Source organism: Cebus imitator, unplaced genomic scaffold, assembly GCF_001604975.1.
Source record: "Cebus imitator isolate Cc_AM_T3 unplaced genomic scaffold, Cebus_imitator-1.0 Scaffold42, whole genome shotgun sequence".
NCBI lineage: Eukaryota > Metazoa > Chordata > Mammalia > Primates > Cebidae > Cebus > Cebus imitator.
Genome location: NW_016107357.1, coordinates 16,668,550 through 16,694,230, shown reverse-complemented (window position 1 = coordinate 16,694,230; position 25,681 = coordinate 16,668,550). Strand labels below are relative to the sequence as shown.

At 34.9% G+C, this 25,681-nt stretch overlaps 1 protein-coding gene across 1 annotated transcript in view; it reads left to right on the top strand.

Moving 5' to 3' along the window:
- ERO1B (endoplasmic reticulum oxidoreductase 1 beta) overlaps positions 1-19,730 on the top strand; it is a 70,122-nt gene extending 50,392 nt beyond the window's left edge. Inside the window, exons 11-16 of the mRNA XM_017526597.2 lie at positions 3,509-3,601; positions 3,727-3,973; positions 10,561-10,630; positions 13,614-13,700; positions 14,649-14,782; positions 16,769-19,730. Of these exons, the coding sequence (XP_017382086.1) occupies positions 3,509-3,601; positions 3,727-3,973; positions 10,561-10,630; positions 13,614-13,700; positions 14,649-14,782; positions 16,769-16,829 (692 nt within the window). The 3' untranslated portion in view covers positions 16,830-19,730. The remainder of the gene's footprint in view (positions 1-3,508; positions 3,602-3,726; positions 3,974-10,560; positions 10,631-13,613; positions 13,701-14,648; positions 14,783-16,768) is intronic.
- Positions 19,731-25,681: the final 5,951 nt, after the last annotated feature.

Below are 25,681 nucleotides of genomic sequence, written 5' to 3'. Positions count from 1 at the left end.
AGCATATTTTTGTAAGATTTAGGATTTTATTACCTAGTCAACTAATTTTGACAGTGTTTGAAAGAAAACAACATGTGTTTTAGGTTAATATATATGGGGATAAAATTATGTGAAAAATGTGAAGATAGTGGTCAACTAAAAACCAGGTTTATATAAATACACAGGCCAAATACTGTCATCAGGTTTTCATAGCTGGTTCGCTAATCTTATTTCTGTTCTATATGTAATGTTCATTCAGACTACTTCTCTAGTAGCCAGTATACAAAATATTTTAAAAGTGGAGGCATTCCTTTTCGAAAGAAGTACTTTTTCTATATAAAATTAATGGAAGATAAATATGAATTCAAAAGGTTCTAAACATGTTTGCCCATGTTAATATAGTCTAACCTTGCCTAATTAAAAGATAAAGCAATATAGATCCTGATGTGTTAGATACTTTTGCATTCTTGTACTTCCAGTGTTGAAAATATCAAATGCTATTAATGGAAAGGTGAAATGTTGTAGAATTTTAGTAACTTAGGTTAATAACTGGATATATGATGCTTTTAAAAATTTACCTTACCAAATTGCCATTCATTTATGAAATTAAAAATTAAAATATATTAGTAAAAGATAAGCAAGTTGAATGACATAGGAAAATTGACATTTCATAGCCATAACCTTATAGGAATACTACAGAGTAAAACTAATTCTATTTTATGAATGTCAATTCGTCATGTTATCTTAGTAATATTATTTCTTTTTTGTTTGTTTTTTGAGTCAGAGTCTTGCTGTCGCCCAGACTGTAGTGTAGTGGCTCACTGCAACCTCTGCCCCCCACCAGGTTCAAGTGATTCTCATACCTCAGCCTCCCAAGTAGCTGAGATTACAGGCGCCCGCCACCATGCCCTGCTAATTTTTGCATTTTTAGTAGAGATGGGGTTTCACCATGTTGGCCAGGCTGATTTGAACTCCAGGCCTCAAGTGATCTGCCCACCCTCCTCAGCCTCGCAAAGTGCTGGGATTATAGGTGTGAGCCACCACCTGGTCTATTTCTTTGTTTATGATGAACTATGTACATATGTTGACCATTATTAAAGTGAACATTATTGATGTGCAAATTCTGTTAGGAGTTATATGGGAAAATTGCTTATGTAGAAGATATTCAGCTTTGTTTAATTATTAAGCTGTACTCTAAAGATAGAAATTGTGGAAAGTAGCATTTAGGCTAGAAGAGGTAGTCACAGATTCTGAGTGCTAATAATGAGAATGAAATTTAGAAACAGTATTGGATTCTACATATACTATATCAACAACCATTCTTCCAGTCTTACTGTTGTTAAGTACCTGAATATTGATACATGGTTCCAAAGAGCATTCCCTTACAGGCAACTGACTCAGCATTTTCTGAGATTCAGTTTCCTCATCTGGAGCTTGGAGAGTAGCAGTAGCAATCCTACTAACTTACACTGTGAGTGTAGATGATGCCTGTAAAGGTTCCTTTGGAAACCACTAAACCATGTCCAAATGCCAAATATTACTGTTACAGTAAATGCAACCCCTTTCAGAGAATTCAGTTGTTGGAAATGGATTTTACTGAAATTAAGTCAGAAAGTGGAAGAAGAGAACCATTTTCTAAATTGTGTAATTAAATTTGCTGTGTGTTGTTAGAAGTTGGTAGATTCTCCCTTCTTAAGTCAGCTTTTGCGGATGTTACTTCAGAGTGAGATTGAGAAGGCTTTTGCCTGGGCCTCAGTAATTAAAGATGCGATCCAGCCTGGCACAGACTATAGGCGAGGAGAAACTCTCCAGCAACCTCCGGCTAAGTGTGTTGTATGTCTGGGTATACTTAGTTGGTGCATATATTATTATTAATCTGGTTGAATTTACCTGTTTTTCACAGTTTGTGGAAATACATTCTATTCCTCTCCCCTCTCTTATCCCCTACCCCATTTCAGTGTAGGGGCTTTGCGGGCTTTGCAAATTATAACTGCCTCCCAGTTTTCCGGGTCCTGGTTTGTAGGCATATGGATTTTCGTGAGTTTTGCTTTGCTTACTGTCCCTTTTCTAGTCTTTATCCATTTTATTGGACATAAGCACTGCTTAGAGAGGTTGGGAAGAAAACAAGTGAACTTCAAATCTGATATTTTGTTACTTGATAATAGATTTGATTAAAAGTTTTAATAGAGGAGAAGTTAGTACTTAATGTTGTATTAAATGTATTCATATTGTTTGTACCTATTGTTATCGTAAATGTTCAAAATTGCCATATACTTTTAGGAGGAAGCTACAAAATAAAATTTAATTTCTTTTGGTCCCCATCCATGACAATTTAAATATTCTAGCAGGAATTCCGCATTAGGAAACGAGATCTCAAAAGAATTATTTTTTCCAATTAGAGGCTATTTGTGTCAGAATCAACTGTGATAGCACAGAAGGAGAGAGTAAATGGCTAAAACATCTTGAATAAACACAAAGTAAGCCACATAAACACTCTTACATTAAAAAAAAATTCCGCCAGCATATAAGTGAGACTTTCTACTATATTAAAGCCAATTTTCCTGCATGGGAAAAGTGTTAAAAACCTGTTGGGTATTGAAGGAGGAAAAAAGGAATGGCCTCAGATCCAGTCACTTCTTAAAATTTACTTTCCTGCATTTTTATTTACTTTAAAATTTTTCTATAAAGAATATTTTCTGGAGTTTTTTTTATTGTGGTGAGGTATATATAACATAGAATTTACCATCTTAATCATTTTTAAGTTTACTGTTCTGTGATATTAAGTACATTCACAATGTGTATTACTCTTATTATGAGAGAAACTCTTTTAAAACGGCATCAGGGGTTAGGATAGGATGGCGGGCTATTTTGACCTCTTAAGTTCTTAGCAAAAAAGCCTCTGTAGCTTAAGGCTACATCAAATAACATTCTGTTATATTTCTGCACTCCATCTGTTATGATTCTGCTCAAGTAGTAAGTAGTCATCATGTATTTTTTTTAATTAGTGAAAATTCCTGGATTTCTGTTTTCCAAGTTTCAGCTCCTTGCAAGTAGAACGTATGGTTAAAAAATTAGACAATTCCAGGGCAGAAGTTAATAAGACCCTTATTTCTCTGCTAGCGTAATACATATAAGGAAGGGAAAAGAAAACAATCCAATGACTTTACAATTACATTTACTTTCGTAAGTTCTCAGCCTAAACCACAAGAAAACCTGTGCTGTTGCTGGCTGGGTAACATGGGAGCTTGCCAGGTGTATCCATAGTGTTTTGGCCTCCAGTTGCCCAAACTTTTCTGCTTTTTTCAGCGTTATGTTCTCATCATATTCAGTTAACTCCATTCTGAAGCCAAAATCTTACTTTGCTTTCTAGTGAGAGAATCTTGATCTGTAATCAGGTTTATGTTATTCCTTGATTTATTTTAATGTTCTTGAATCTTGCTTAAAAATAAGCCTATGTACCAAACCTCCTGGAGGCAGTATTTCTGATATCTAAATGGGTATGATTTCTTTTTCAATGTTTTCTGAATAGGCTTGTGTCTGGAGAAAAGAGTCTTCTATAAGCTTATATCAGGACTTCACGCTAGCATCAATTTACATCTGTGTGCAAATTATCTTTTGGAAGGTAAGCATATTTTTAAGTGGAGATTTTGCCTTCTATTAGTGTAAAAATTACTGGAGGGAATACATATCCTTTAGATCAGAAAAAAATCCTATTTACTAAAATAATGTATTTCTCTTTCTCTTCAGAAACCTGGGGTAAGCCCAGTTGGGGACCTAATATTAAAGAATTCAAACGCCGCTTTGATCCTGTGGAAACCAAGGGAGAAGGTCCAAGAAGGCTCAAGAATCTTTACTTTTTATACTTGATTGAGCTTCGAGCTTTGTCAAAGGTGGCTCCATATTTTGAGCGCTCAATTGTCGATCTTTACACTGGAAATGTAGAAGAAGATGCTGACACAAAAGCTCTTCTGCTGAATATCTTTCAAGATACAAAGTAAGAATTGACTATCTGTGATTTGAAATTCTCCACACTCCATTCACATGAGGTAGCACTTAAAAGTACACAAAAACTGACTCCTCAAAGTTAGCCCAAGGGAGAGTAGAACAAAAAAGGAAAGTGATCAATAGAACAACAGTATTTAAAAATAGTTCTAAAAATGTAGATGAAAAAACATCAATAAGGTGCTTTTTGTAGAAATTTTCACACTTCAGAATACTGCTTTAAAGTATCACTAAACGTTGTATGAAAATTTAATGCTACTTCATGGTCTTACCAATTTTATATTCTTCTAAGTCATTTTATTTACTTATTTAATTTTTGAGATGGAGTCTCATTCTGTCGCCCAGGCTGGAGTGCAGTGGCACAATCTCGGCTCACTGCAGACTCCACCTCCTGGTTTCAAGCAATTCTCGTGCCTCAGCCTCCCGAGTAACTGAGATTACAGGTGTGAGCCATCACTCCCAGCTAATTGTTGTACTTTTAGTAGAGATGGGGTTTCACCTTGTTGGACGGACTGGTCTCAAACTCCTGGCCTCAAGTGATCCACCCTCCTCAGCCTCCCAAAGTGCTGGGATTAGAGGCGTGAGCCATCGAGGCCTCTAGTCACTGTATTTAAATTTAGGTGATATTATATGTGTGTTTGCATTGAGAAGGATAAGGGAACATTAGCCTAACTTTTTAAAATATAACTTTTTTTTCTCCAGAAAAGTTATTTATTTATTTTATTATATATATACATACATAAATTTTTTTTTTTNTATCATTTGTAAAAACACTCTTCAAGTTACTTAAATTATTTGTAGGATTTATTTCCTAGAACCATATGCCTATTTTTTTAAATTTTACTTGAAGCTTTAGAGAGATTACTTAATCTCTCATACATTTCTCTTTGTTGTTGTTGTTTTTTGTTTTGTTTTGTTTTTGAGACGGTCTCACTTTGTCACCCAGGCTAGAGGGCAGTGATATGATCTTGGCTCACTGCAACCTCAGCCTCCTGGGTTCAAGCACTTCTGTCTCAGCCTCCCACGTAGCTGGAATTACAGACCTGAGCCACTATACCTGGCTAATTTTTTGTATTTTTAGTAGAGATGGGGTTTCGCCAAGTTGGCCGGATGGTCTTGAACTCCTGGCTTTATGTGATCTACCTGCCTCGGTCTCCCAAAGTGTTAGGATTGCAGGCATGAGCCACCATGCCCTGCAGAAATATTTTATAAACCTAAATTATTCTAGTTTACAAATGGCCATATAATATTTTAATCCAATTTTGTCTCTCTCTCTTTCTCTCTCTCAGGGGAGTCATTCTACACATGGCTAGAAGGTAAACATTCTGTTCTAAACTGGATTTTTGTAAAAAGAAAAATACCGATTTATTTAGCATATTTTTGTAAGATTTAGGATTTTATTACCTAGTCAACTAATTTTGACAGTGTTTGAAAGAAAACAACATGTGTTTTAGGTTAATATATATGGGGATAAAATTATGTGAAAAATGTGAAGATAGTGGTCAACTAAAAACCAGGTTTATATAAATACACAGGCCAAATACTGTCATCAGGTTTTCATAGCTGGTTCGCTAATCTTATTTCTGTTCTATATGTAATGTTCATTCAGACTACTTCTCTAGTAGCCAGTATACAAAATATTTTAAAAGTGGAGGCATTCCTTTTCGAAAGAAGTACTTTTTCTATATAAAATTAATGGAAGATAAATATGAATTCAAAAGGTTCTAAACATGTTTGCCCATGTTAATATAGTCTAACCTTGCCTAATTAAAAGATAAAGCAATATAGATCCTGATGTGTTAGATACTTTTGCATTCTTGTACTTCCAGTGTTGAAAATATCAAATGCTATTAATGGAAAGGTGAAATGTTGTAGAATTTTAGTAACTTAGGTTAATAACTGGATATATGATGCTTTTAAAAATTTACCTTACCAAATTGCCATTCATTTATGAAATTAAAAATTAAAATATATTAGTAAAAGATAAGCAAGTTGAATGACATAGGAAAATTGACATTTCATAGCCATAACCTTATAGGAATACTACAGAGTAAAACTAATTCTATTTTATGAATGTCAATTCGTCATGTTATCTTAGTAATATTATTTCTTTTTTGTTTGTTTTTTGAGTCAGAGTCTTGCTGTCGCCCAGACTGTAGTGTAGTGGCTCACTGCAACCTCTGCCCCCCACCAGGTTCAAGTGATTCTCATACCTCAGCCTCCCAAGTAGCTGAGATTACAGGCGCCCGCCACCATGCCCTGCTAATTTTTGCATTTTTAGTAGAGATGGGGTTTCACCATGTTGGCCAGGCTGATTTGAACTCCAGGCCTCAAGTGATCTGCCCACCCTCCTCAGCCTCGCAAAGTGCTGGGATTATAGGTGTGAGCCACCACCTGGTCTATTTCTTTGTTTATGATGAACTATGTACATATGTTGACCATTATTAAAGTGAACATTATTGATGTGCAAATTCTGTTAGGAGTTATATGGGAAAATTGCTTATGTAGAAGATATTCAGCTTTGTTTAATTATTAAGCTGTACTCTAAAGATAGAAATTGTGGAAAGTAGCATTTAGGCTAGAAGAGGTAGTCACAGATTCTGAGTGCTAATAATGAGAATGAAATTTAGAAACAGTATTGGATTCTACATATACTATATCAACAACCATTCTTCCAGTCTTACTGTTGTTAAGTACCTGAATATTGATACATGGTTCCAAAGAGCATTCCCTTACAGGCAACTGACTCAGCATTTTCTGAGATTCAGTTTCCTCATCTGGAGCTTGGAGAGTAGCAGTAGCAATCCTACTAACTTACACTGTGAGTGTAGATGATGCCTGTAAAGGTTCCTTTGGAAACCACTAAACCATGTCCAAATGCCAAATATTACTGTTACAGTAAATGCAACCCCTTTCAGAGAATTCAGTTGTTGGAAATGGATTTTACTGAAATTAAGTCAGAAAGTGGAAGAAGAGAACCATTTTCTAAATTGTGTAATTAAATTTGCTGTGTGTTGTTAGAAGTTGGTAGATTCTCCCTTCTTAAGTCAGCTTTTGCGGATGTTACTTCAGAGTGAGATTGAGAAGGCTTTTGCCTGGGCCTCAGTAATTAAAGATGCGATCCAGCCTGGCACAGACTATAGGCGAGGAGAAACTCTCCAGCAACCTCCGGCTAAGTGTGTTGTATGTCTGGGTATACTTAGTTGGTGCATATATTATTATTAATCTGGTTGAATTTACCTGTTTTTCACAGTTTGTGGAAATACATTCTATTCCTCTCCCCTCTCTTATCCCCTACCCCATTTCAGTGTAGGGGCTTTGCGGGCTTTGCAAATTATAACTGCCTCCCAGTTTTCCGGGTCCTGGTTTGTAGGCATATGGATTTTCGTGAGTTTTGCTTTGCTTACTGTCCCTTTTCTAGTCTTTATCCATTTTATTGGACATAAGCACTGCTTAGAGAGGTTGGGAAGAAAACAAGTGAACTTCAAATCTGATATTTTGTTACTTGATAATAGATTTGATTAAAAGTTTTAATAGAGGAGAAGTTAGTACTTAATGTTGTATTAAATGTATTCATATTGTTTGTACCTATTGTTATCGTAAATGTTCAAAATTGCCATATACTTTTAGGAGGAAGCTACAAAATAAAATTTAATTTCTTTTGGTCCCCATCCATGACAATTTAAATATTCTAGCAGGAATTCCGCATTAGGAAACGAGATCTCAAAAGAATTATTTTTTCCAATTAGAGGCTATTTGTGTCAGAATCAACTGTGATAGCACAGAAGGAGAGAGTAAATGGCTAAAACATCTTGAATAAACACAAAGTAAGCCACATAAACACTCTTACATTAAAAAAAAATTCCGCCAGCATATAAGTGAGACTTTCTACTATATTAAAGCCAATTTTCCTGCATGGGAAAAGTGTTAAAAACCTGTTGGGTATTGAAGGAGGAAAAAAGGAATGGCCTCAGATCCAGTCACTTCTTAAAATTTACTTTCCTGCATTTTTATTTACTTTAAAATTTTTCTATAAAGAATATTTTCTGGAGTTTTTTTTATTGTGGTGAGGTATATATAACATAGAATTTACCATCTTAATCATTTTTAAGTTTACTGTTCTGTGATATTAAGTACATTCACAATGTGTATTACTCTTATTATGAGAGAAACTCTTTTAAAACGGCATCAGGGGTTAGGATAGGATGGCGGGCTATTTTGACCTCTTAAGTTCTTAGCAAAAAAGCCTCTGTAGCTTAAGGCTACATCAAATAACATTCTGTTATATTTCTGCACTCCATCTGTTATGATTCTGCTCAAGTAGTAAGTAGTCATCATGTATTTTTTTTAATTAGTGAAAATTCCTGGATTTCTGTTTTCCAAGTTTCAGCTCCTTGCAAGTAGAACGTATGGTTAAAAAATTAGACAATTCCAGGGCAGAAGTTAATAAGACCCTTATTTCTCTGCTAGCGTAATACATATAAGGAAGGGAAAAGAAAACAATCCAATGACTTTACAATTACATTTACTTTCGTAAGTTCTCAGCCTAAACCACAAGAAAACCTGTGCTGTTGCTGGCTGGGTAACATGGGAGCTTGCCAGGTGTATCCATAGTGTTTTGGCCTCCAGTTGCCCAAACTTTTCTGCTTTTTTCAGCGTTATGTTCTCATCATATTCAGTTAACTCCATTCTGAAGCCAAAATCTTACTTTGCTTTCTAGTGAGAGAATCTTGATCTGTAATCAGGTTTATGTTATTCCTTGATTTATTTTAATGTTCTTGAATCTTGCTTAAAAATAAGCCTATGTACCAAACCTCCTGGAGGCAGTATTTCTGATATCTAAATGGGTATGATTTCTTTTTCAATGTTTTCTGAATAGGCTTGTGTCTGGAGAAAAGAGTCTTCTATAAGCTTATATCAGGACTTCACGCTAGCATCAATTTACATCTGTGTGCAAATTATCTTTTGGAAGGTAAGCATATTTTTAAGTGGAGATTTTGCCTTCTATTAGTGTAAAAATTACTGGAGGGAATACATATCCTTTAGATCAGAAAAAAATCCTATTTACTAAAATAATGTATTTCTCTTTCTCTTCAGAAACCTGGGGTAAGCCCAGTTGGGGACCTAATATTAAAGAATTCAAACGCCGCTTTGATCCTGTGGAAACCAAGGGAGAAGGTCCAAGAAGGCTCAAGAATCTTTACTTTTTATACTTGATTGAGCTTCGAGCTTTGTCAAAGGTGGCTCCATATTTTGAGCGCTCAATTGTCGATCTTTACACTGGAAATGTAGAAGAAGATGCTGACACAAAAGCTCTTCTGCTGAATATCTTTCAAGATACAAAGTAAGAATTGACTATCTGTGATTTGAAATTCTCCACACTCCATTCACATGAGGTAGCACTTAAAAGTACACAAAAACTGACTCCTCAAAGTTAGCCCAAGGGAGAGTAGAACAAAAAAGGAAAGTGATCAATAGAACAACAGTATTTAAAAATAGTTCTAAAAATGTAGATGAAAAAACATCAATAAGGTGCTTTTTGTAGAAATTTTCACACTTCAGAATACTGCTTTAAAGTATCACTAAACGTTGTATGAAAATTTAATGCTACTTCATGGTCTTACCAATTTTATATTCTTCTAAGTCATTTTATTTACTTATTTAATTTTTGAGATGGAGTCTCATTCTGTCGCCCAGGCTGGAGTGCAGTGGCACAATCTCGGCTCACTGCAGACTCCACCTCCTGGTTTCAAGCAATTCTCGTGCCTCAGCCTCCCGAGTAACTGAGATTACAGGTGTGAGCCATCACTCCCAGCTAATTGTTGTACTTTTAGTAGAGATGGGGTTTCACCTTGTTGGACGGACTGGTCTCAAACTCCTGGCCTCAAGTGATCCACCCTCCTCAGCCTCCCAAAGTGCTGGGATTAGAGGCGTGAGCCATCGAGGCCTCTAGTCACTGTATTTAAATTTAGGTGATATTATATGTGTGTTTGCATTGAGAAGGATAAGGGAACATTAGCCTAACTTTTTAAAATATAACTTTTTTTTCTCCAGAAAAGTTATTTATTTATTTTATTATATATATACATACATAAATTTTTTTTTTTTATTGTACTTTAGGTTCTGGGGTGTATGTACCTATGCAACTTTACTTTTTAGAATGTAACCTTAAAAAAAAAATGCTTGGTCTAGAAAACTTGAGTTTACTGGTTGTTAACATAAGCATGGAGGAGAAAAGTTAGATCAAGAAGCGTTTAATGTATTAAATTTTTAAAAAATATTAAGAGAATATTGCCTATTTTTTACCTGGATTTTCAGTTAATTTTTTAGGTTACCTTATGTCATTTATTTAAAACATTACCATCTTACCAAATTTAACAGCCATCTGTATCTTGCTTTAATCATTTATAAAATAGTTTACATGTGAACTGTTTGTCACCTTCTTACATTACCAAACCTTACATCAGAGTAAGTAATGCATTTTAAATATTTGTAAGGATAGAAAATTTTATCAGATTTCTGATACAGAGTACGTGGATTTTTCATGTATGACTTATTACAATACTGTCATTTCATCAGGTCCTTTCCCATGCACTTTGATGAGAAATCCATGTTTGCAGGTGACAAAAAAGGGGCCAAATCATTAAAGGTAAAAAGTTCTTGATTGGGACACAGGGTTGGGAGCAGTTGACTCGTTATGTTTTAACGTTGTTAATCCAAACTATTTTCTTTTTCCAGTTTTCCAGCTTTTTGAAGTTCATCCGACTGGATTTTTACTATAAATAGTACAAAAAAGCCCTTTCCATATTTCTTTCTCAGTTTCTGTTGACCAACTGCTTAGTGACTTGTTGGTCATTAGTACAGGCCAATAAGTATAACATCTTTATAAGTATCTTTCTAAAAGGTACTAGTTGAGGGAAAGTTTTCTTAGTTCAAAATCAGTGTATATTGTTGTTTGATGCATCTTTCAAAATACCATGAGCTTTTAGCCACTTTTAGGGCAATTAGTAATGTATTTTTTTAAAGTGTACTTTACGGAATGTTAGTTTTTGAAACTATTATGTTTTTGTCCTGTTGGACTAATTTAAAAGGTAAAAATTACCTGTTAACATGTGGTATCAGAAGGAAAAAATATTTTAGGAACATTACCAAACTTCATGTTAGGGATTCTTTATATTCATAATATAAAGAATATTCATAAAAGTATTTGAAATTGACTGGCAGATATTCTTTTCTTTTCAACTTTTAAATTTATTTTTTGAGATGGGGTCTCACTATGTTGCCCAGTCTGGTGTCAAACTCCTGGCCTCAAACTGTCTTCCCATCTCGGCCTCCCAAGTCCCTCGGATTTCTGCACCTGGCTGCAAATGTACTTTGAGGGCATCTTCACAGTCTTTTATATGCACTTCTGAAGTCCAGATGGTTTCAAAAACAAACATTTTCTCATGTTTGGTGCAAGGTAATTTTTTAGCCAAACCTGACCTAAACCAGTGTAAGAATATAGCAGATATTCATAGTTTTGTGGGGTATTTTGTTTTTCAAATTCTGCTTTGTATGAATTTTTTTACATTTCGCTACAGAAACATTAATGGATTTGACTGCAGGGTGTTTGCTTACACTCTGGTGAGATGTTTCATAATCTATAGTACGTGTACTGTATTTCTAAAATCTAAAAACTTATGAATTCTAAAACACATTTGACCCCAAGATGTTTTAGATGTGGATGGTACTATAGGAACCAATAAATTAATACTGAGTGATTCTCCATTGGTGAGAATCACAGAATTTAGCTACAACTACATTTTAGTGTTGGAGGATTGTTTTCTTTTATAGTTGTTTTAGAGGCGTATTGCCATTTTGGTGTTTAATGTTAATTCATTTTTATAATGCTTCTGTTTTCTAAGTATCAACACATATGTTCTACTTCTAATCTTCTGAACAATCTTGTGTAACAGGGCAACTGTAATTACGTATATTTTGTAAATGCAGAAAGCGAGACTAAGGAAGGCCTAAAGTCTCACAACAAGCTTTTGACTACACAATGCTGGGATTTTGTTTGCTACTTTTCAAGGATGCATGAAGGAGAACCTATGTCCATTTTCCGTCTACTACAAATAACTTGTATTACATGAGAGTATGACCAGCACAGGAGTTTTTTGTGTTCTATTTATATTGTCTTTCTTTGCCAAGATATTGATTCCTTTCAACCCTTTGGGCATCTGGCCAGGGCTTGTGGTAGCCAGTTTTCAGGCTACTTGCCTCCAGCTTCATGCAATAAAATATTTCCCTCGATGCAAAATAAAATGATTTTTATTTTCTACAGTTGCCATGTGAAACAAATGAGAACATTTAATCTTATCCCCACATAAGGTGAGACTAACCTTAAGGGTATATTGCACACAGATTCTTACAGGCAGAAGAGTTTCTCCAGTGTAGGAAATTATTATTTTTTGAGATGGAGCTTCACTCTTGTTGCCCAGGCTGAAGTGCAGTTGGCATGATCTCAGCTCACTGCAACCTCTGCCTCCCGGGTTCAAGCGATTCTCCTGCCTCAGCCTCCCAAGTAGCTGGGATTACAGACATGTGGCACCACACCCGGCTAATTTTGTATTTTTAATAGACATGAGGTTTCACTCTGTTGGTCAGGCTGGCCTTGAACCCATGACCTCAAGTGATCTGCCCACCTCAGCCTCCCAAAGTGCTGGGATTACAGGCGTGAGCCACCGTGCCCGGCCAGTGTAGGAAACTATTACAGCAAAATAGAGGGATCCAGTAAGCATCTCCATATAATCTGCATTAGCAAACGTAGAGAACTGTGGGACCATATGTCTCACACAGGCCCGTTATTCATGTTGATTGAGTAACCATGACAAACATAGTGTGGTTCTAAGGAGTGATACAAAAATTGGTCATTGTTCTAGGACTAGCTTTCTGATACAGGCTTACACAAAGCAAAGGATCAAAAATAAGTGAAACACAAACTAGACATATTTATCATTGGTTGTCTGTAAATACCAAATGAAAGCAGCAGTTATGTTCCTTCAAAGTAAAGACCATGTATTATTTACTTTTGTATCCCCCATAGTGCAGTTTTGGTGCTTTGTATAAAGTAGCTCCTCAGTGAAAAGTCTATTGAATTAATATACAGAGTGGATTTTATAATTTCCATTAATGTCAGTATTTTATGTGCCATGTTATATAAGTTCAAATATTTTTCCTCACTGTTGAAAAACACAACTGGGGTCAGGTCGGGTTGGCTAACACCCTAATCCTAGCACTTCAGGAGGTCGAGGTGGGTGGATCGCTTGAGGTCAGGAGTTCAAGACCAGCCTGGCCAACATGGCGAAACCTGTCTCTACTAAAAATACAAAAATTAGCTGGGTATGGTGGCATGTGCTTGTAATATCAGCTACTTGGGAGGCCGAGGCAGGAGAATCGCTTGAACCCAGGAGGTGGAGGTTGCAGTGAGCCAAGATTGCGCCATTGCACTCCAGCCTGGGTGACAAAGTGAAACTCCTCAAACAAATGAAAAACACAACTGATTTATTAATAAGCATCAAAACTTATAGTTTAGCCAAATGCAGTTTGATTTTAAAAGTCTAACTAGACTGAAAATATTTTCTGCCTGCTAGGAGGAATTCCGATTACATTTCAAGAATATCTCCCGTATAATGGACTGTGTTGGATGTGACAAATGCAGATTATGGGGAAAATTGCAGGTATGTGTGTTGTCTTCTCTTTTAAAGCCATTACTAACCTTTATTTTTCCACTGAGTTCAAGCTTTTTATTAAAATGTCCTCATTGTTCACTGAATTAGAATTTAGAAATAGGCAGAACCAAGGTGTTTTTTCTGTTTTATTGAAAAAATTAATATTAAAGTATGTGTATGTGAAAGGATGATTCTCATATTATTATTTGGTGATTTTAGTTTTATTGTTTCTGTATTCCTGTTGGTACAATACCAGATTCATTTGTGAAGTCAGTGGTCATTACGAACAGAGTATATTAATATTTTACATATGTATATAGAAAGGTAAAATGCAATTATATAAAAAGATTTAAATATCAAGTCTTGATCACTGAATTTGTTTAAATGAGCAAAAGAAGGCCACTTAGCCAAAATAGGAAGGCTCCGCAAGATAGGCCCATTACTCTACATAAGTCAGTGTCAAAAGGATTGTTTAATATTTTATCTTACTTTCTTACAAAGATGATAATTTATAGAAAATTAAAAGACAATTATTACAATGGAGGCTACACTGAAATCAAATATTTCTTTTTCTATAGTGCTAATAATTGATAAATTATTAAGTGTAAGTATCAATAGTCTCTGAGTTTTGAATTGCTAAAGGCTGTAAAAAATCCTTTATGGTTACAAATTGAACATTGTAATCCTAATATATTCTGAAGGTTAAAAAAGGCATTTTAATAATATGGAATAGTATGATACATATTCAATCAGTGTTAGACTATTTAGGTTTCCTTAACAGCTTAGATATGTTATCATATATATAACCTGTGAGAAAGGAGAAACTATATAGTAACATTTTTGTGAAAAGCTCAGTTCATATGAATTTCCTGTCATAATAGTGGCTATATATTCCTTTAAACCTTTATACTAGTTATTCTATAAAGTTAATTATGAGTTTGTTGGGATTTTCTCTAGACTCAGGGTTTGGGAACTGCCCTGAAGATATTATTCTCTGAAAAAGAAATCCAAAAGCTCCCAGAGAATAGTCCATCTAAAGGCTTCCAACTCACCCGACAGGAAATAGTTGCTCTTTTAAATGCTTTTGGAAGGTAAGAACCATTTTAACGTTGAAGATGTTTTATTTCCCATTGGATCTCAACAAACTGCAAAAATAATCTTCTCTGCTAAAAGTAAGGTTAGTTTTGTTCACAAAAAAGATATTTTATATTGTATCTGTACTAAATGATAACAAGTCGGTTTCTCTGCAGGTCATAGGAAAATTAAGTTTCTAGTTGCCAGTGTTTTTCAGTTCACTACCTTAATTTTGTGAGGAAGATATTCTTCTGATATTCTTTTTACTTGGCTATAGCTTGTTCAGCTACAATAGCAGGAGTAAGGAATGTGTGATTGAGAAGGTGATGGAGGAAAATGATTAAAACCTTCATCTGCTTCTTATTTCTCTTAAATTTTTATTATGATTTTTTTTCTTTTCTCACCTTTTTTCTGAAGTTTGCTCTATTTCTTAAGATCAGAAGTCATTTTTCTTGCACTCATTTCTACATGATTTACTTCTGCATATAGACATGTAATTTGCTTGCTTGTTTATATCAGTCACCAGTGGTTTAAAAAATAATTTGAATTTGCTTACAGAGGTACACGTAATGCCAACTGAGGAATACAAAATAGAAGGCAAAGAATCATAGAAAATAATACTATGCTTCCTTGGGGAAAAAGAGAAAGTCAACTTGAGGAAGACTTAAAAATAATAAGGGACTAAGTAATACAGAGATTATTTCTTGTATTTCTTAACGTGTTTTAAGTTAAAAAGCAGTTAAATTAAAAATAAATTTGTATATTCCCCCCCACACTTTTTTTTTTTTTTTAAGAGATGAGGGACCTGCTCTGTCATCCAGGCTGGAATGCAGTGGTGTGATCATGGCTCACTGCAGTGTCCAAATCCTGGGGTCAAGCATTCCTTCCACCTGAGCTTCCCGAATAGCTGGGACTACAGATACACACTATTTTGCCTGGCTAATTAAAAAAAATTGTTTTTTCGTAGAGATGGGGGTCTCACTCTGTTCAGACTGTTCTCAAACACCTAGCTTCAAGTGATCCTCCTGTCTTGGCCTCCCAAAGTGCTGGGATTACAGGCATGCGCCACCGTGGCTGGCCCATTTCCCATCTTAAAGCAAGGATTTCACCTGTTGCTTCCCTGTATTTAAAGATGACTATGTAAGTTAAGATTTCAGACAGAGGATAGATATAGACTATCCATAACTGGTATTTCATAAAAAATTCAGTCTATCCACTTATGAGGCCTTGTAGAAAGATGAAACAGGAGATACTGAATGAAATTTAGTAGTGGTATGATCTCAGGCAAACACTGCTTTCCTAGTTTGTTTCCTTATAATGAGATCATATATGTGATGGACTTACAACATTGTCTCTCTTCCTAAGTGCTCAATGAATAACTTTTCTTCTATCAAGTAGTTAAAGAAATACTTTTTTTCTATCACCCCTGAATTGTATATTGTATGTAAGGATAACTGAACTTTTAGAATTACTTTTTTGTATTTCCCATCCCAGAGTTCTACTTTTTGGCCTGGGCTGAGAAGCACTTCATTTAATCAGTCTGTAATCATTTATTGAATACTGTGAGCATCAATGGCTACGGGACACAGGAGAGAGACTTAGCGGGAGACAAAATAGAGTCTTCACCCTCAGGGAGCTGACAACATAAGACAAATTAGTGTGCTTGGAGAACAATGAGAAAAGAGCAGTCATTTTAAGAGGAATGTGGAAAATAAATTTATTACACCAGTTATAAATGATTTGAGATTCATAAGAATTATATCACTGTTCCCATTACTAATCTAGTATCTGTAGATAGTATGAAGTAACAGGCTTCCTTTGCCCCTTCTAAACCAATCTTAATGAGAAATTGCAGAATACTAATTTAAACATGGAAGCTTCAGTATTTGGTGTTTATTTTAGATTTTTCTTTCAAATTATAGTTCTTGTAACAATATCAATAATTTGAAATATGTATGCATCACGTTAGCCTTACTAATACGTGCTTTTTCTTTCCTCTGTAGGCTTTCTACAAGTATAACAGAGTTACAGAATTTTAAAGTCTTATTACAACACAGTAGGTAATAAAGGCTTTTATGTGTCTAACTAGAGACATAAAATGACTATGTAAAAGCCTTTTAATTTTGGACATTCAACAGAAAGACTGATCTGACTTCAAGAATTTTGAACTCTTAAAGAGAAAATTTAAATGCTCACTTGAATATTTATGATTGTTAATAGATTATCAACGAGATATTTATAAATGAAGTATATACTTTGAAAACATGTAAGTTATACTAATTTTGTGTTTAATTTCATGTGTTGAAAATTCTATTTTGTAAACAGAACTGGTTTTGTTTCTATTCTATTATCCTTTATTTCTAGTTGTCAAACTTTAAATGGCTATGTCTGCATTCTAATAACACTCTTCAGTCTGTTACAGAAAAAGAATTAGGGAACGAATGTTGCTTAGGGCTGGTAATCAATGATAAAACTTTATCAATGCTTTTCAATGTGTTCTTAGCCTTGCCTGACTGTGTGTATCACTTTCTATAATATAAAGAAATAATATTTCTATAATCTGGAACTGTCACCGTGATGAATGGCCCTTTCAATGCATACAGAAATTCCTTAAAATTCCCCAGGACTTCAATTTCATTGGTTTTTATTTGCAATTTTTAGTAGCTTTTATTGTTGCTGTTTCTAGCCTAAAGGACCTGATTTGGTAAAGGTGAATAAGACCTCTTCCCTAGGCTACCCAGCCAGATTTCATGTGTGTGTAGTGGGCTGGCGCAAGATTGTTCTTTCACTTAGAACTCCTTTTGATTGTGCTTATCTTTGCCCCTAGATATTTTAGGGACAAAGACATTGTGGAAATTTTCAGTTACTTTTAGGAAAAAAAATTGCATAAATATTTATTTAACAGATTACTTCTGTGAAATCAATTTGAATGGGACTATATGAATTTATAATGCCAATTGAAAATATACACAAAATTTGCTATTTTAACTTAAAGTAAGCATTTTTAAGGATTTATTTTAGAATACAATCTATGCAATCCTCTAACTCAGCGAGATTTTCCCTGACAGGATATATAAAAAGGTAGATTAGGTCAAGTCTCCTTTAAGCTTCCTCTCCCTTCACCTTTTGTTTTCACTGTATATAAATGATAATTTCTGTGATCCGTACCAACAGAGGACTCTTAAGTCCTAAACCGTAATTTTCTAAACCTGGGATTTAAAATCTTTAAACAGTATTTAAAATCTTGATATATTTTTAAATGTCGGCAGATACAGTTAATTTGGAAGGGTGCATCTGTGTAGAAGTAATGCAGGTACAAGATCATGAGTTTTTCCTTAGACTAGTCTTTTCTGAATTAAAGAATAAGTGCTCTTAAATCCGTATTTTATCCTACCAGAGTCTAAAATGTGCTCATTGATGATTTAGTGACATCTAAAAAAAATTGTATTTAGTTGGTTCACCCCTCTTTTAAAAATACTTAGACATCTCTTGGTGGGATGTGGTGGGGTATTAAGGTCTTAGAGTTATTTTCTCACCTAATTTCAAACGTTTATAAACTTGGGGTTTTGTTGTTGTTGATGATAGTGGTATTTTTTGTTGTTTAAAGGCTGACATGAGTGGACCCTCCCTCTACTTTTTCTTGAGGGTTGCAAGTATTGTATGGTGGGGGTGGGGGCCTTAGGGCAAACTGTCTAAAGAGTGAATATCCAATTAATATAACTAGTAAGTTAGAATTATTCTTGGTGTTCATTCAGAGTTTAAAAATGTGAAGAATTTGCACTATATTACTATAAATGTAAAGAACTTTTTGATAGTGTTATTTCACCATTCTCTCAGTTAAAGATAAAGGCTATTATTTAAACTCTGTTTACTAGAGAAAATCCTTGGTCATATCCATTTTTTTTTTCTGTAGTGTGATTTGTTTCAAGCTTAGTAAAACTAGTATATTGGCATATATTCTAGGAAATTAAAAGATCTAGTTAGAGTAAAAACCGTTTTAAGGTTTTTAACTAATTTTTTTCACAACTAAAAAAAGTATTCTTAGGCTCTAATTCATTTTAACTTTATCATAAATTAGATTGTAGGGAGCACCCTACATTTTTGTGTGTTTTATTTCTCAAATGATTGTGTGAGCCTGGTGACATTTCATGGTTCTTGTGATATAAACTGTTTTTCCAATTCACATCTTTCATTGTGAAGTGATATCATACTAGAGTACTGTTTGCATTGTAAAAATGCTTTGCTGGTGAATACCTCATGGCATTTTGTCTTTATCTCATCACCTAATTTAAAAATCCAGCACTTGATAGTATAACTGACAGGAATGATTGTACCCACTGATGAAGTAATGAAATGAAGAAAAGGAAAATCTTCCTTCCTTCAATGGCATGTTTATTTTTTACTTAGGTGGCATCTATGTAAGTTAGACAAACTATATATTAAAATTGGTAAAACTTTGTTTCTCCTGTTTTGATTCTTAGATTATGAGGAGGATCAGACAGAATAGTAATAGACTCCACAGTTTTGAAATTTGATGTCAGAACATTTTGACATTTTTAACATTGTGAATTACTCGATATTTGTAATCTCTGTATGTATATGAAACTCTGTGCCATGTTTTTCAACTTTGCCTATGTGCCACTGTATATAAGAAAGGACAGCTGTTTTGATCTTCATCAGCATTGCCTTCAGCTGAAAATTTGGGAACAGTTCACAGTAAACCTCTCAGTAGTTTGCAAACTGAGGTACCTGCAGAAACCATAGCTATTCACCAAAATACACAGATCAGGTGCATGGTTTCATGGAAATTACTTGGTAAAAAAAAACACACAAAAATCTATGTGTACTGTATTTTGAGTAATATCTACAGGTGCAGCTTTGATTTTAAACAGAATTCCAAATAATTTACTGTTGTACCCACCAGAATCTAGAAAATGTGAATTAAAGTACATTTTCTGCAATCTTTTCTGTCTTGTTTTTCCTCTTAAGTGTTTCTTTTTATGGTATGAGGATTTGATTGTAACTTGTGGAGAAGGGAGAATAATGTATTTATAAGTAGTCTGAGGTTGTTTCTTATGGAAAGCATTGGCAGGCACTGTCTTAAGGGCTTTTACATGTATCATTTGGCTTTAAATAAATACACCATTAATCTTCACAATGGCACCAGTAGGTAGGTACAATTACTTCTCTGTTTTATAAGTAAAACTAAAGATAAAAAAGGCTAACCTGTCTGTAATCACAAATTCTAGGTTATGGGGCAAGAATTTGAGATGAGAAAGACTAATTCTAGAACCTTTGTGATATTTTGTAAGTTGGCCTATTTACCATTCCATTACAAAGTGGGAATTTTTAAAAGCATCGTTTGATTTGTATTGAATCATAAAGCTTTTAAAATATGCTTATTTTATTTAATTTTTTTAATGTGTAATACAGTCACATGGTTAAAAGAAACAAACAATATAAAAAGTTATTCAGTGAGTGTCTTCCTTCTATCCTTGGCCCAGCTTCCCACACTGCACACACACCTCCCACCACAAATTACCTCTGTTCTTGGTTTCTTAGGTTTCCATTCACACTGTTTTGGACATGTACAAACATATACAAATGCAGTCTTATTTCTTCTCTCATTTTTACCCCAAAATTGACATCATATACATACTATTTCATTTTTTTCACCTAATATTTCTTGGCAGTCTTCACATATCAGTAGATAGTTTTCTCATTTTTGTAAGTAGATGCTTGGTATTCTGTTATATGGATGTGCCAATGTTGAATTAACCAGTCCTCTATTAATGGGCAGTTGGGTTGTTTCCATACCTTGTACATATGTCATTTCACATTTATATAAATATTGTACCTGTAGGATAAATTCCCAAAGATAAGAATTTTGGGGGCAGAGGGAGTGTGTGCATTTATCATTTTGAAAGATACTGGCATATTGTCTTCCACGGGGGTAGTCATCAATTCACATACCATCTGACATTTATGGTAGTACTTGCTGACCTGCAACTTTACCAATGTAGATGTTACTAAAATGTTGGATTCTGGCCATTCTGATAGATGAAAATATCTACCAATGTGTAAATTCTTTTATTTTACTTAAAAAAAAAAAAAAAAAAAAAAGATCAGGTCCCACTCTTATCACCCAGACTGGAGCGCAGTGGTATCATCATAGTTCACTGTGGCCTCAAACTCCTGGGTTCAAGTGATCCTCCAGCCTCAACCTCCCAAATAGCCTGGATTATAGGTACACACCACACACCTGACTGCTCAGTATGTAAATATTCATTATGCCTAAGGTTGAGCACCTTTGAATATGTTTAGGAGCCATTTGTATTTCCTTTTGTGCTCCTGTATTTTGTTCCTATCCAGTCTAGTGCATTGGTCCTCCCTCATTCCTCCCCCTACCTTCTTTTTTTTATAGTTTTTATATTGTTGATATGTTATTTGTTAGGGATATGAACCCTTTGACAGTAATGCATTGGAAATATTTTCTTTCCAATTTGTCATCTGTCTTTTGTTTATGATGGTTATATCATGAGTTTTTAAAAATTTTTATGTAGTCTGAATTATCAATTTTTTAGTGGTTTCCAGATTTTGAATTCTCAATCCAGAGCAATCGAATAATTCACCTAAATTCTACATCTAAATTTTGAACCTTTGAAGTTTATTCTGGCCTAAGATGTGACTTATGGATCTAACCTAATTTTTTCTGCAGGTGATTAACCCAGTTATTCCAATATATTGAACTGTTTTTTCCTCACGAGTTAGAGAGGCTGCATTGATCTTATCTTAGAACCCCATATGTATTCAGCTCTGTATCTGGGTTCTGTTTCTATTTCATTGGTCTGTTTAGTTGTGCACCAGTACCACACTGTTTTAATTACTCAGGCTGTATTTTTAATCTGGTGCATTGGTCCTCCCTCATTCCTCCCCCCACCTTTTTTTTTTTCTTTTTTTATACTTTTTCTAGCTGGTCTTATTTTTCCATATGAGCTTTTAAACATTTCTTAACATGCAGAGCATACTAAAACTCTCCAGCTCAAGTTCTCTCCCAAGGGTTGCACTTTTAACCACTTACTTTGTCACTGTGCTTTATACTTTTTACTCCTTTTAAATTATGACAGTGTTCTATTTGCCAGTGCCCAAACAGGTGATGGCAGATAGAGGCAGGATGCAGTGCCTGTGTAGACGGAATGTCATCTCAGTGCTTCTATTTTAAGATAGTCTCTAGGGATGATTTAAGGACTATTCTCATTCAAAATCCCTGTTTCTTTTTTTATTCCATTATGAATTATTTGCCCAAAAGTTGGATATCTTGTCAGAGAGTCATAAGACAAGAGGGAGGGACCCTTACATGAGTACTAAACTTGTCAAATCAGTATGTGGATAAAAGTACAAATGCAATAAGTTACCTTGGAAAAAAAAAAAGACATCTACCAAAAAACAGAATTTGACTATTCACTGTTCTAGGAGCTGGTGATGTAGCAGTGAACAAAACAGACATTACTGCCATCATATAACTTAGACATTATAACCTAGCTAGATTATAGTGAGAATCCACCCAAAGAAAAAAATATGTCAGCCAAAGGGGAATGGTCAACTAGACACCTATCTAGTGCAGAAGGTGCTCAATGTGAATGAATCTTAGTGTCGTCTTGACAATGCCATCAGATGGTCATAGATGGATGCTATTAATTAAAGTCATTTTCCTAACACTGGTCAGAGCGGAGTTAACATTCCTAAGCAACATTCTGGTATCACTTAACTTCCACTCTGGCTTTCCTTCACAGAATATACCTCCAAATGGGTGAGTGTTCCTTTACCTTTAATGAGCTTTAAACCGGCAAATCTGGAGCCCAGACTGTTGGCTAGTGAATCCACTTTAAGGATACTAAGTTACACCTATTAAATGGTCCTGGTAAAGCACTATTTGTTTAACATAAATGCGTGCTTTATATACTTCAGTGAATGCCTTCATGGGGCACTGTAACTTGGGCCTGCCCAAAGACGGGGGCGGGGGGACTGTTGTACATCAGTGAGATTGACGGGGAAAAGGTCATAGTAACAGAAATTAGTAGAAAAAGGGCTTTTTAGCAATTTGGGGAATCTTACAGGAATCTGATCTCCACTTAAGTTCAGGGCCAGAAAATCTGTTCTGGACATAGAAAGTCTTAATATTTTGAGTGGTAGGGCAGCCAAGGTCCAAAAGGGCAGATGAGGTCTGTAGCTGGAGAATTAGTATTAGGAGATATTAACCAGTTTCTGAGAAAATAGAAGACAGGACCCAGCCGCAACTCAAGGACTAGAGGTAGAGAACCTAGATTTGGAGGAACCTGGTGTAGATGTCATTAGGAGTTGCTGAGTCACTGGATTTAGATCTCAAGACCCTGAACCTATCATTAATGACGTGGGCAGCCAATCTCAGAACTCCACACTGAATGAATGTAGCATCAGTGCCCAGCCCATAGGAACTGGGCAACAGAAATGGGGACTCTGACACAGATCTGGGTTACGGGCACAGGGACATCCTCAGAAGACTTCAGCCTATTTTGACCACTTGGCTCATGGGTTCTTCATGTATCCTTGCTAAGGGCCTAGGGTAATGTTAGTATGTGGGTGTTCCTGAGTATGACAGGTACCTAGTCCAGCATCTCGCATACATAGGTACTCAAGAGACATTGAATCCCACTCTGTTATCCCACTGTTCCTCATTAAATGTTTCCTCACTTTAATCAGTTTATTAGTAGTTGAGTCTTTTTTATGAGAAGAATTCTACTGTTTTTAGCCGATATTTTTCAGCAGCTCCTCCATCTGGACCCGTTAAGTCTTAAGTAGCATTATATACAGTTAGAAATGTTGTTTAATACAATTCTCACATAAGAGAATGGGAATGCATATTAGATGTGTCTCTGATCAGATCTATGCCAGTCTATATGCAGCAATCTAAAGTGAAAGAACGGTATTTTTTTTTAAAGTTTGTCTAGTTAGAAATCTCGATAAAAGTTTCAAATATTTAGACCCATTAGTTTTAATATAAGTTTACCTTTACTGCTAAAAGATAAAAGCACTATTCTAATAATATCCACTATGTAAATATAAAAATGAAAATCTCACAGTGCTTCCCAAGTTCTAGAATTTACTAATATGCCTTCCTTTCTTCTTAATAAGGTTTAAGTGTTCAACTAGATGTTGGCCCAACACTAAAGTCAACAAACAGCAGGTGACTTGCATGTTGGTGAAAGAGGAAATTTGAGGAGGGATTAGTAAGTGTGCCTGATCTAAGCAGCTAATAAATATAATCAGCAGAGCTTTTAAATTTGCCTGATACATTCAAGAGAGAATTGGCATAACTAAGTATGATTGATATGTGTATTATAATAGTTAAACCTTCTTACAGTCACAGCTCTGTGTAACATACTCTACACATTTTAATCATGAGCTCAACTAAGTTCATTGTAAAAAGGATAAAGAACCAATAAAAAATATCTATACAATATTCTTAGACAATTAGCTGCAGAGGTAGACACCTATTCCAGTAGTCACGGAGAAACTATTTCCTATAGTTACCCAGAAACATTCACATGAAGCTTTTCAGTGTTGCAGCAGGCTTAGATAAATGATGGTACAAAATTCTCAGTGATTGCCTCTTCCCCATACACTTGAACCTTCAAATTATCAGGGCTTTAATTTCACCGTGTTGCTTTAAAACAAAAGGACATTTGGGTATTTTGCAACCAGTAATCACCATTCCTTTTCCTGTTAGCATTTAATATTCCACATAAGTAGTAGTTTTGTTAGTGTACCTAGCAGAACAAGTACATTGAAAGCTAAAGAGAATTTGTTTTCCTCACTAAAAGAGGAGAGTTTGATGTAACCAATCAGTTTTTTGTGTCCTAATGTGTATTTACAACACTTTAAAAAAATTTAACATTACTTTTTTAAAAAGGGGATGAGAAAAACAGGCACTCAGAACATTTTTATCCTTTCCAACAAAAATAGTTCAAATATTCCTAGTAGCTTCATCATAAAAGTACATTATGACTTTTATCAGTTAATGGTGGGTATTCCAATTTTTCTGCCATTAACAGAACTGTTTAGATATTATAGGAGTATAATACCATATTAGTGGTATTCTTATCACTGTATTTTAAAAAATATATCTTCTCTTAGTTGACCCAATACTGAAGGACTGCAAGGTTTTCTAAAGATATGACTTAAAGGAGTTTAAAACATGGTGAGTTTGCCTTTAAATTCTCCCAAATATTAGTAATACAGTGTGACCACAATAATTTGTTAAAGCTATTTAGAATAATAGTTTGTAATGTGTTAAGGCAACTTGACTAACAGTGTAGAGTTCCCTTCACTGTAGAATTTTCCCTATTTTAAATGCTATGTTACCCCATTTTTTCATGTACCGAAAGACAAGAATGTTGTTATGTAGGATTATGCTGAGTAAAGGTGTTCTATACAAATGAAAAGCCCAATCAATGATAATGTATTTGAAACTTGCGATCCCAATTTTAAATATTACCAAAACAATAGACTTGATCTCTGTGAAACCAATGCCCAGAGATCAGTTATTCCTGAAGATCAAAACTTGAAGGGTCATTTGAAATGGGTTGCATCATGTAGTATGACTTGTTAATGTAAGTTCCTTTTCATTTGACCTTCCCTCTGTCCCCAGATGTTCCTAGGCAGAGCAGAAAGATACCTTGTTTCTGATGACAGTACTTCCTTTAGAACCTTATCTCTATTTTACAGAAGAGCAGAGCGTTTAGCCTCCCAATAGGCAGTTTTATGGCTCCAAGATACATGTAGTGGAGTTTTTAGAATAGCACTTCTGGTTTGGGAGGCAGTATTTCATAACATGTTTTTTTACTTAAATAAAAGATGACTTTTTTTTTTTTTTTTTT